General features: G+C 40.0%; 1 protein-coding gene across 1 annotated transcript; it reads right to left on the bottom strand.

Annotated features, from left to right (window-relative positions):
* Positions 1 to 5,300: 5,300 nt before the first annotated feature.
* Positions 5,301 to 12,859, bottom strand: LOC120110444 (probable LRR receptor-like serine/threonine-protein kinase At1g53430). Its single transcript, XM_039125423.1, has 2 exons — positions 12,711 to 12,859; positions 5,301 to 6,064 (listed from the first exon to the last, which is right to left on the bottom strand). The coding sequence occupies exons 1-2, from the start codon at positions 12,779 to 12,781 to the stop codon at positions 5,818 to 5,820; spliced, it is 318 nt and encodes a 105-aa protein (XP_038981351.1). The 5' UTR covers positions 12,782 to 12,859; the 3' UTR covers positions 5,301 to 5,817.
* Between the last annotated feature and the right edge of the window lie 93 nt (positions 12,860 to 12,952).

Below are 12,952 nucleotides of genomic sequence, written 5' to 3'. Positions count from 1 at the left end.
ATATGATTGGTTTTGATACCTTATGATTTTAGAATTGAAATATGAAACCAAAAGTATTTAAATTTCAATCTAGCCATGTTGAGGGTCCTGCCAATGGGACTAGTACGTTAAAATATAATTTGTTCTGAAGGTTATGTCCAAGATGATCAACGACATACCGTTAGTAGACCAACAATCTTGAAAGACTTTGCTGCAAGATGAAGCACAGCTCACCGCAAGGATATTAGTCTGTGTTATGATCCTGCCACAAGATGATATGATCATAACTCATAATCGATAAGATGAATTGAATATTTAAAAGAATTTGAATCCATGAACAAAATTTAATATTTTAAGAAATCTGATTCGTATATTAGTACTGCATATATGTTTATTTTCTGCAAATTATTATCTTTTTGATTGCCTAATTTGATTGCTTACTGTGTTGTCTAGCTCATTATATAATTTTATATATATATATATATACAGATTCAGAGAACTAATCTGATCGGAGTTTTCAATATGGGAGAGCAATAGCAGAACTTTAACGTAGATTATCTTAAATTAGAGTTTAGTTAAATTGGTGTACTACTTTAGAATATTATTCGAATCGTGAGCCATTTAAATGTTGAGCTAGGTATTGAAATAAAGTTTATGTATTATTATTTAAATTATTTCGTTACATATTTATGATATCATATTGAGATGTCCTGCATACTTGTGAAGAAAATTTTCTATATGTGGTGGTTGTCATGCCCTCCGATTTATAAATCAGATCGGAGTAATGACATTAACGAACCGAGGCAACTAGACCGATGCTAACCTCCTCCACTCTACATGACTCGAGCTCCCCTATTTTAGTCGCTTAGGTTCCGCCTTGCTCCAGCCAGGTAAAGGTTAACCTCGATGAATAGGCAAATGGGAGTCAACAGGGGAAAGACATCATGCCGCCGTTGGAGTCGACAAAGAGGGGTCACGCTAATTGCTAGTGCCATCAATCCACTAATAGTGCCACCATGGCCACGTCAACTTTTCTCCGAAGACCGATTCTCACTGGTCTTACTCGGGCTGCTGTTCCAATCAATTAGTACAGGGCATGCGAGTCCCACTGTGTAATATTGGGAATGATGGAGATCGGACATTCAACAGTGTAACAGGAAAACCAGTCGTCGAAGTCTTCTCAATCCAAAAAAAAGTATTTTTTTCTTTTAATTTCAACAGCTTGAATTAAAAGAGCACCTCGAAAGCTCTCAGATACCATTATCATCAAAACGATAACACGCTAAATCTCTCCAAGTTTAATTATAAATATCATAAATTTATTTACAAATACAATCAATTCATGGTCAACCTAAACAAATCCGTACTTCAATATCTTTTGTCCATATGAGCTATAAACCAACTCCACTTTCATACCATTTATAATAATTTGGAATCTCATCCAAAAAATCTAACCAAAATATGTTATTGAGATTGTTCTACCATATCTAAGCACCTAAGATTCATCTAATACACAGCTAATGTAAAGTTAAAACACAGCCGCATAAATTCTCACATAAAATAATTTTAGAATTTTATAAAAAATTTTTTAAATTCATGACATGCTTGCATCCCAGATGCATCTAAAGCTTAGTTCAGTATCCGTTGGTTAGATATCTTGTACCTCGCTAGAGTTGCAAGATCAGCACAATCAAAATAAATATAACAGACGGCCCTTCATACCTTGCAGCCGCCCGGTTGCGCACAAGCCACAGCTGCAGGCTGATTACTTCCACTTGCCTCCAAATATGAATTTCTTATCAGCCAATCTTCCTCTCCACAGGCCCCCCCCTTTCTTTTTTCATAAAACACTGGACGATGGCTCCAGTAGCCTCATGGAGTCAAAAATAAAACTAACAAAACAACATTTATCTGATTTATATATGCACGCCAAGAAATTTCCAGTCACTGCGGATGCAAGAATGGCCCAAACTCAAGTAACACATATTTTGGCTAGTGTCAAGTAGTATAGTTAGTGAAGCTTTTTGGAGTTTGTATCTGGTTCTCAAAATAGAAGCACTCCTATTCATGTCCATTGCAACGATCATCCACTATTACATGCGAACTGGAACCAAGCAGGGAACGAATTGGTGGCTGATAGCAGTCTTTATATACATCTTTATCTCCTTGCAGCAGCAAGACTTCAATAATGGCATTATTCCATTTTAACAGACCTTATAAAAATAGTTATGGACCATTATGATGTTAAGAAAAAAAAAAATGAAGAGAACTGAAAGAATTCCAGAGCCTCAGCCAACTTCATGTGGATCCCACACCCAATAATGGCTGAAGCATCATTCACTGCCTAAACTCCCATACAAAAGAAGGATTCATCTTCCTTGGCAAACAAACATACGGTTGGATCACCCGCAACACAGATTTGAAAGCATTCTGAACCATCATTCATCCGTTGGCACATATCGCAAAGTAGCAGCTGATGATCCAACAGAGGATTTGTGCAAAGGAAGGTGAATCCGTCTTTGGCACGAAAGATACACCCCTGAGACGCCCATGCCCTCCCCTTGCAATCAAGGTTGAATTCAAACTAGCCAAATCAAGATGTAGTAAAAATCAATAACATAAATTGAAAAAATCTCTCTCAGTCTTGCTCAAATAGTGTATTTGATGTGAAATGGTGAGCGTCAAAGGGCACATGATTCATCCGTTCATTAAGAGTCGTGTCCCCTAGAATCACCATATAAGTTTAAGAAGATATAAATAAAGATAAAATTAATCCTTGTACGGAACAAAAAGGATAAAACTATTCTTTGTCTACTGAAAGATCTAGTTTTTGTGTATCTAGGATGAAGTTTTATTTTTAAGTAGATTTACATTTAATTTTTTTTTAATACATATAGGTTTATATTTAGTTTAATATCCAATATAAGACCATTATTAAAACCTCCAAATTTGGATTAATAGTATGGTTATATTAAATGTACCTTAGAGAGGTCTAGACATATAGAAGCCATGCATCAATTAAAAAAAAAAAAAAACAGCCTATCGTTGTCAAGGAAAAAAAAAATTGCTTCAGAGGCAACCCATAAGATTAAAGTCTCCGTGTGGGAGATTGGCGTGGAAAATCTACGCGTGGTTGCGTAGCAGACAAAAATCTTCCCCTATCGCCTTTCTCAATCCTCCCGGCAACTTGTCGATCCACCAGCTGTCTTGAACTGGTCTTCGGTCGCAGAGGAAGAATAGCCAAATGGGAGGGGACCGTGGAGAGATATCAGTAGATGGGTCACACTAACTGCTAGTGCCATTGGTCCACTAAATTAATGGTGCCACCGTGGCCTTTTCCAGTATTTCATCTAAATAGCCAAAGCTCAACCACCAAGACGGTGCCACCATCAACCTTTCCCCGAATGCTTGAAGACTGAGGCTAATTGGTCTTTCTCAGACTGCTCTTCCAATTAATTATTACAGGACATGCGAGTCCCACCAATAATATTGGCAATGAGGGAGATTGGACATTGACTGTATAAAAAACTAGAAAACAGTCATTAGATCCATCATCATAATGGGCCGGGTGTGCATAATGGACCGGGTAGGCCTAGGCCTGAAAACAACCCGGAGTTTAAACTTTAGATCCGATCCCGGCCCGGCACGAACCGGTTCCCGGAAGCACCAAACCTGAGCGCAATCCAACTCGGGGTAGTATTTGGGGTAAGCGTGAAAAAATGTCATGTAACTCTTTCGTCAACAATCTCAGAACTCTCCCATTTTGAGATATCTTTTAAAAAAATCAAAAAAGAAAATAAAAGATGATAATTTCCAGGAATTGTGAAGAAGAGATGTTTGTACAGCCAGCGTGCAATGTCTACAAACCCGCTGCATAAGTCAATTAAGCAATGCATTAGTGATCCATCATCCCTGTTGCACCATCTCTCTCCCATTCTGTGTATATTTAAATAAAAAAGGGAGGGTGGGGGGGCTAAACATTAAACATCCATTGAAACCAGAAGGAAGGGAATCAAATTTCAGCCGACAAAGACATACCGAAATGGCTCTCCGGTAAAAGACCAGTTGTCATAACTATTCAAGGTTTCGATTAAGGTACTATATTGTTATAATGGACATCCATTGAAATCCTTTTTCCCCGCTATAACAATTATATTAGCCATCATTTTCCTTAATAATTAGAAATTATCTAGTATTAAAGCAATGCTTATCATAACAGCTATGATGATGATATCATAGAAAGACATGATAGGCAATAATGAAAGAATAATTATACTATTGCCTGTTGTGAACCAAAGTTCATCTCTCAGCCCAGCTGAGCTTCGAAGAACTTCACCTGAAGTCAAGAACTTCAACTGTTTCAACTGTTTCCGTTCATTCAGTTGCTTACTGTTAGATAGTTAAAGTTTCTGTTATTCAGTTGTGTATCCTTATATATAGACCATGGGATGTAATAAGGTGATTGATTTTCGGAGAAGTAAAAGGACTGAGGTTGGTTCCTCAGTTTCCCCTGTTTTTTGAGTCTTCTTTCATTCTTTCATCATTCATCAGTTCTTACATTGCCCAAACTATTTACTTAATGAAAAAAAATATTCTTGTCATATGATACAAACTTTTCTTGGAAAAATGTTTGTCATGGAAATTTCAAATATATATATATATATATATATATAATATATATATATATATATATATATATATATATATATATATATATATTATATATATATATATGCGCAAAGCCATTACAATGCCAAGGCAGTTTTTTTTTCATAAAACATAAAAAAAATAGATATTTTTTTAAAAAAATACAAAGGTTGCATACGGAACTTTCTGAACTCAAAGACGAGTAAGAATATCTTCCCCGCAGACCAATTTCCAAGAAAAGTTTGTATCAGTTCTTACATTGCCCAAACTATTTACTTAATGAAAAAAATATTCTTGTCATATGATACAAACTTTTCTTAGAAAAATGTTTGTCATGGAAATTTGAAATATATATATATATATATATATATATATATATATATATATATATATATATATATATATATATATATATATATGCCCAAAGCCATTACAATGCCAAGGCAGTTTTTTTTTCATAAAACATAAAAAGAATAGATATTTTTTTTAAAAAATACAAAGGTTGCATACGGAACTTTCTGAACTCAAAGACGAGTAAGAATATCCTCCCCGCAGACCAATTTCTAGGCTCCGCATCTGATATCATGTGAGAATCCGTGTAAACATGTATTTAGTCCCATATCGGTTACGCACTAATTAGATCTTGTAAATAGTTTATACGAAATATTTCTAGGTGCAGCAGAAATACTAAAGCCGCTGTATTATTATTCTTCCAAATATCACACAGTTTCCTGTTAAATACCCATACAACTAGTGGAAATTTAAGAAAAACATCCTTCTATTTTCTTCTATAAAACGAAACTAACCATGTGAGCTCTTCGTAACAATACAACTTTTGCTGCACGAGAACCACTGTATCTGTAATGGAGAGAGTCACAAGTCTGCTTGAGGCAAGACGCCCACTTTATTCTTGACTATAACAGAAGAGATGACGGATATGCGTCCACATGATCTGTTCTTAATTATATCATCTCCTTACGTACATCCATGCATTTATATCCAGAAGGTGAGTGCTTTTAATTTACTTTTCCACAACCCCTCAACTATAAACTAATTCTGTAATCTGATAGAAGGTTGCTTGATCCAGGAAGTGGAGTTATTTCTTCCTCGCAACTTTGGGCAGACATTGAGGTATCAAACCGTTGCTCATCAGTCGGAAAGCTCCGTGCTTGGCTTTCTTGGGATATTTCCTCAAAGGACCTGATTCTCAGATCCATGGCTCTTGGAGTCTCTGGACTCTGTAGTAGGTACCCGCACAGGCATCTTCCCGTCTAGCATGCTCACCACAGTGGACATTGTGGGTCTGAGAGTTGGAGATAGGTTGGTGCATATAATAGCCAGGTTCAACATCTGCATTGCCTCTTCCTTTGAGTAGTTCGAACCAAGGCTTGGGTCAAACGAGTTCAAGCAGTCTTCCCTCCTCTTGTAAAACATAGGCCTGCAATTAATGTAGAAGAAAAATAAGTAAGCATCAATGTTCAATTCAGATCTTACAATAAAGAAAAACAGAACATTCAAGTGATAAATCGGGCAAAGAAAACACTACAGAATACGAATTTAGATTAAAGTGAAGGCAATGTCTTTGTAACAACCCAGAACCTTACCTAAAATGGTTAGCTGAAAGGTATTTTTTTGGCTTCCTTAGTCCTATATAAGTATCCAAAATCTTTTCGGCGAATAACCGATATAGGATTAAACGCACGTCCGCACGAGTCCTCACATACTCCCACCGTTTAAGCCCTGACGTCCTCGTCAGGCTAAGGATCTATATCCATTCAAATTTAATCACAAGTACCATGATTGGGGGAAGGTCAGCTCCAAGAATCCGTGTTGTAGTATCCCCTAGTCCACATAGGTTTATAGGCCGGGTCCGCTCTAATATCATTTGTAACAATGCAGGACCTCCCCCAAAAAGGCTAGCCGAAATATGTTATTTGGGTTCCTTGATTCTATATAAGTACCCAAGATCTACCTAGCGAATAACCGATGTGGGACTAAACACTCACCCGCACGGATCCTTACATACTCCCCCTGTTTAAGCTTCGACGTCATCGTCAGGCTAAGGGTTCAAATCCATTCAAATCTAATCATAAACACCACGATCGGCCATGGTCAGCCCTAACGGATTCGTGCTGTAGTGTCCCCTAGTCCACATAGGTTATGGGCCAAGTTCGCTCTGATACCATTTGTTACAACCAATGACTTCACCTAAAATGGCTAGCCAGAAGGTTTATTTTTGGGTTCCTAAGTCCTGCATAAGTATTCAAGATCTCCTCAACAAATAACCGATGTGGGACTAAATATATGCCTGCACGGTCCTCACATACTCCCCTCGTTCGAAGTCAGGCTAAGTGATGGCGGACCACTGCAGGGAGAAGAGAGAGAGGAAGAAGAAGAGGAGGAGGAAGAAGAGGTTATAGAGACGCAGGAAGAAGAGGTTTATAGAGACGCAGAAAGAAGAAAAGAGGAGGAAAAAGAAGCAGAAAGGATGCTAGCATTTTTTTTATTCAATCATTCAATTTTTCTAATTTATGAACAGGGTGGCCCTTATATAGGTCTTACATCATGAATTGACCAAGTCAGACAATTAACAACTAACCAAACTCAGACTCTTCAATTAATTGACTAAGTCAATTAATTCATTACATACCAAAGTAAATCTTTTTAACATTAGACCATTAAACCAATTGATCACACCCAAAATTTGACCTTTATAATTAGGTCTTATATTGATCAATTGATTCAATCACTTGACTCAACAACCAAATCGACTCCAAAATAATAAAAAATACAACCAAATCGACTCAAACAAAAGCAACTAATAAGGCAATAAAAGAAACATCATGCAGACTCGAATGGACCCAATCCGGTGCCTGACTCAAATCGGTTAGCTCAAAACCATCTCCTAGCCATAATGATGTCAACCCTTGGTGCGAACGCGAGTAAGCAGCCATGATGGTTCGATCGGTCTGAACGAATGACTCTGATGTCCCCATCAACTCCTCCCATATGGGAAAAACTTGACCCCGTCAAGTGTAGGTCTGGCCGGAAAAAATTCTGTCATGAAGCAGATGACCAGATTCGCTCGCTAGTGGAGAAAGGGATGCTGAATCGGATGACAACCAGAAGCGCTGTGCAGCTAGTGGGCTCTTCAAATGGCTCCAATCAGGCTGACCTCGGCAAGTCAGTGGAGCTGACTTCAGCAATTTGCAGACTTGATTGATTTGCTTAATAGCGGGGCCTGAAGAGAAAGAATGGAGGGCTTCTGGTGTTGTGATGGACCTGTGGGCCTTAGATAAAGGAGTCGGGAATCGGTTGTGGCCCTGATGGAATCAGCTCAGCTGATTTAGTGGGGGAAAGTGGTTGGAGGGAGCCTGTTGGGCCAATGGATTGAGAAGGTGGGGAGGGTGGGTTGGCTGTGTTGTCGGGCCTGTTGGGCCAAAAGAGGGTTCGGGTGTGGTGTGGGTGGATGGAAGGGGAAGATGGGGTGGTGAAGGAATTTCAACCGAAAACCTGAGAGCCAAATGGGAGGGAAGGAAGGCGAATGGTGGAAGGGTCGGCGGCCGCAAATGGAAGAGGGGCGGCTCGGGATGGTGACAGGCAGTGGAGGAGCAGGGTACGGAGGCGTAGAGGACGTGGGAGAAGCCAGGTGGACGGGGAAGCGGAGGGCTTTGAGGTGGACGATGACGACCGAAGGGTGGTTGAAGGTGGTGGGGTGAGGCAGGCGACGGCAGGAAGGTGCGGCGATCGTGGGAGATCGGCCGAGAGAGGAAGAATGTGCTCGGGAAGGAGGCGCTCGACAACGAGGGCTCACGGCATGCGGGTGTGGCGGTGCAGGCGGCGCGGCTCAATGGAGATCTCTAGGCGGTGGCTCGGCCGGTGAAGATCCGCTGCGTCCAGCGGTGACGCGGCAAGGCGGAGGCCGCGGCAAGGCGGAGGCCGCGGATGGTGGCGGGATGCGACGCGGCACAGGCGGAGGCCGTGGACAATGCGGGACGGCGGCACCGGCGTTGCGGCATGGGCCGCGAAGGAGGAAGACAACAGGTCCATTTTTTTTAACTCAGATCCGTTAGGATCCAAGTTATCAGGTTTGATCCGACCCCAATGTCCGTTACAGGCTTATCATGTGTAAATCACGTGCGCCCCTTTTTCTTTTTCTTTTTTGATGGCACGTGTCATTCACGTGCGATATCTTTTTTTCTTTTAATGGACCTGGGTTACTTGGTTGTGCGGCCTCCGGGCTAACGGGTTTGAAGCTTACCCGTTAAACAACTTCAACCTCCCGACAGTTCGGGAGGCGCGCTCCAACCCTTGCGGCGGCGGTCGTAGGTGGGGCTCCAAGGCTATGGCGTAGGGCGGCGGTCACGGCTCCGGTAGGCCGGCGGATCCTGGCGACGCATCACAGGCTGCGAGGGAGGCCGCGGGTGTGACGGTTTCTGATAAAAGAGTTGTCGCAGGGAAGGGGTTGGTGACGGCGGAAGGCAGGATCGGATGTGGGTGGGGCGGCATTCCCATCCTTCACAGTGTGGACATCCGACGGTGGCCCGGGTGTTGCTGCGGCGCCTAGTGACGGCGGCGGGCGTGGGTACGACGACAGGTGGGAAGGTTCCGGCGACCGGGGTTTTTCCCTTTTGTTTTTGGTGAAAATGGAGAGAGAAAGAGATGGACCCTCTCTTTTTGGATCAACAGAACTGATAGAGAGAGAGAAGGGCATGTTCTGGTTGTCGGTGGGAACCGAGGGAGAGAAGAGAATCTGAATCGTGGCTTTGACAGCAAGGGCAAAGCCGGCCTGCTCTGATACCAAGCTGATGGCGGACTACTGCAAGAAGAAGAGAGAAAGAGGAAGAAAAGAAAAGGAGGAAGAGAAGAGGTTATAGAGATGCAGGAAGAAGAGGTTATAGAGACGTAGAAAATAGAATAGGAGGAAGAACAAACAGAAAGGAGGCTAGGGTTTTTTTATTCAATCATTCAATTTTCCTAATTCATGAGCGGGTGACCCTTATATAGGCATTACATCATGAATTGATCAAGTCAAACAATTAACAACTAACCAAACTGGACTCCTCAATTAATTGACTATGTCAATTAATTGATTACATACCAAATTAAACCTTACTAACATTAGACCATTAAACCAATTAATTACACCCAAAATTTGACCTTTATAATTAGGTCTTACATTGATCAATTGATCCAATCACTTGACTCAACAACCAAATCGACTCCAAAATAACAGAAACATAACCAAATTGACTCAAACAAAAGCAACTAATAAGGCAATAAAAGAACATGATGCAGACTCGAATGGACTCAATCGGGGCTGATCAAATCGGTGGCTCAAAACCATCTCCTAGCCATAATGATGTCAACCTTGGTGCGAACGCGAGCGAGCAGCCCTGATGGCTCGATCGTCTGAACGAACGTCCTGATGTCCCATCACTAAGGTTCAAATCCATTCAATCTAATGATGAGTAACACGATCGGCCCGTAGTCAGCCTCCATGAACCCGTGTGCAGTGTTTCTTAGTCCACGTAGGCTATGGGCCGAGTTCTCTTTGATACCATTTTAAACACCTAAGGTCTCATCCAAAAAAAACTAGCCAGAAGTATTATTTGGATTTCTTGATCCTATATAATATCCAAAATCTCCTCAGCGAATAACCGATGTAAGACTAAACACAGCCCATACGAATCCTCACATGCTCCTCTTGTTCAAGCCTTGACGTTCTCGTTAGGCTAAGAGTTCAAATTCATTCAAATCTAGTCATAAGCACCACGATTGGTCTGTGGTCAACCTCCATGAATCCATGGTACAGTGTTCCCTAGTCCACATAGTTATGGGCCGAGTTCACTCTGATATATTTGTAACAACCTAGAACCTCACCCAAAAAGGCTAGTCGGAAAGTATTATTTCGATTTTTTGATCATGTATAAGTACCCAAAATCTTCTCAGCGAATAACAGATGTGGGAATAAACACACGCCTACATGGTCCTCATGTCTTATTTGGAAAAAAATGACTATATTTTAATAAGCTTGTGTCAGCTCAAGTAACTAACCATAAGAGTGTATCCATGGATGAAGATGGCAATTCACTTTGCTGACAGTTAGAATGGCTATGGCATGACCAGCCAGTAGGATAAAAAAACACAGCCAGATGGGTGAAGAACTTGATTCAGGCAAACACACAGAAGGATATTCTGTCAACAGTTTTCAATGCAGGTTGATTAAACTAAATGCCATACAAATGTGTTGATGGATTAGTTTTTGTATGATCTTTAGCAGCCTATTTGGCCTCTACTGAATGTATCCTACAGAAAATATCAATACAAGGAAATATATGCTACTGGAGATGGCTTAATCCAAGCTAGGCAGCAAGGATGAGAAGTTTATTAACAAAAGGATTAGGAAGAGAGATTTGCTTGGTTAAATTGGCTCGTCTTAAAGGTCGCTCCAACACAATAGTCAAATGAAAGTTGGTTATCGAGTATAAATGAAACTGGGAATTGATGAGATTGATGCAGTGTGGTAAGAGATTCTTTTCATTATTTCTAGGCATGAAAATAGGTGGCGTTGTGTTGGTTAGGTCAATTTAGAATAATACCGTAATAATGTTAACTCAGAGTTAACATGGTCAGCGTCAAATGAGAACTCTTTCACCCATAAGTACACACAGGTGACCTGCATGAACAATCCTCGCTATATTGTCCCATAACCTACTCTACTTTGCAAGACCCAACTGCAAACCTACTCCACCCATCAGATCCAGCACTAAAGACTCGGTGGCTCAGTTCTAGGTGAACTAAAAATAGTATTGAAAAGACAACTACTCTTAAAAACCTAATGTCATGTCATGACCTGACTCGGCATGACCAAACTCACACAAATAAAGAACTCTATCTTCACGATCCAAGTTGGATCAAAAGCTTTATCCAAATCCAACCTGTTTAGGCCAGTTTGGAAAGGGCATGCGTCTTCAGTGATTTGTTATCCCAGGTGGGTGCAACCAATACAAGTTTAGTGGATATCGTCTAGTTTGTCTCGAGGAAAAATGTTGTTATCCAAGTAATGATTACAATTTTGTATTGTGCTGTTCCATGCTATCTAAGGATCAGAAAGAAAGGGGTGACTTTCAAGAAATAGACAAGGTTGCCCTTGCAATTTCCTTTATTCTTGGGCCATTTGAAAAAAAGAATGTATTAAATTATTTTGATATTAAACATATCAAGTACAAATCCAACGTAATAATAATAGAACATTTTAAATATAAATATAATCATACCATGATAATATAATTATTCTATTATTCTAATAACAATGTACTATCAATCTTGTATTATATTATAGAATATAAATGTTAATTTATATATAGTTGTAGATATAGGATATATTCATAAATGTAACATTAAAATATTATACTATAACAATACCATAGAATAATACTACTGTTATTAAACATAGGGTACGCTGAGATTGTAAGGGCATTTATGAGTTAAATAAAATTGTTGGGCATAAGCCGTTCCAGGGTACCTATGGAACAAATTATCCAGGTAGACTGATTTGTCCAAACTGTTGGGTATAAGAAACCCAACCAGTTCAAGATGATCTGGCACCCACCTTAGATCAATGGAGCTATATTTGAAGTCCGAGTCAAAAAAATTGACCCAAACCTGACCCAATGGAAAAATCTTCACCAAACCCAGCCTAAACATGGTCAAGTCAGATCTGTTGTCGGGTTGGTTCGTTTTTGCAACCCCTATCATTTCTTGCTCCTGATTCTTTTTAAATATAAAGAGGACAACCCTAAGTAAATGCTTGGAAGGACTTCAACTTAGGTGTTCTATGACCATTCAGAAGGAGGCTTAGACAGTTTCAACGAATTAACATTATTATCTGCTTTACTGGCCCAAAGCAATTAGATCTGCTATGTAAATGAACTCATACTTTTTTTTCTGAGGATAAAAAAATGAATCATCGTTATACATTCACGTTTTGTTAGTATATAAAAGTAATCTTGTCCTTCACCTAACAATGATCATGTCAACAACATTTCTTGAACAAAAATATGAGATCCAATAACCCTTACCTGATCAAGAAGAAAAACGAGTTCTCCTTGGGCCTATAACTTGTGTTGCTCCTTCCACTAACAATCTCCATGCAACAACTCCAAAGCCTGTAAACATCTGCTTTGTCTGTCAGTAACCCCTTGTTGCATATTCAGGAGCCATGTATCCTCTGCATAAATACAGATCAACTTCATACAGTATACAAAAAGTATGAATGGCAGTAAGACCAACCAAATATTAAGTGTTCAAAGCTAACAGTGCA

This window comes from Phoenix dactylifera, chromosome 4 (genome assembly GCF_009389715.1).
Source record: "Phoenix dactylifera cultivar Barhee BC4 chromosome 4, palm_55x_up_171113_PBpolish2nd_filt_p, whole genome shotgun sequence".
NCBI lineage: Eukaryota > Viridiplantae > Streptophyta > Magnoliopsida > Arecales > Arecaceae > Phoenix > Phoenix dactylifera.
Note: the sequence above shows the minus strand (reverse complement) of the source record. Positions and strands in the feature narration are given on the sequence as shown.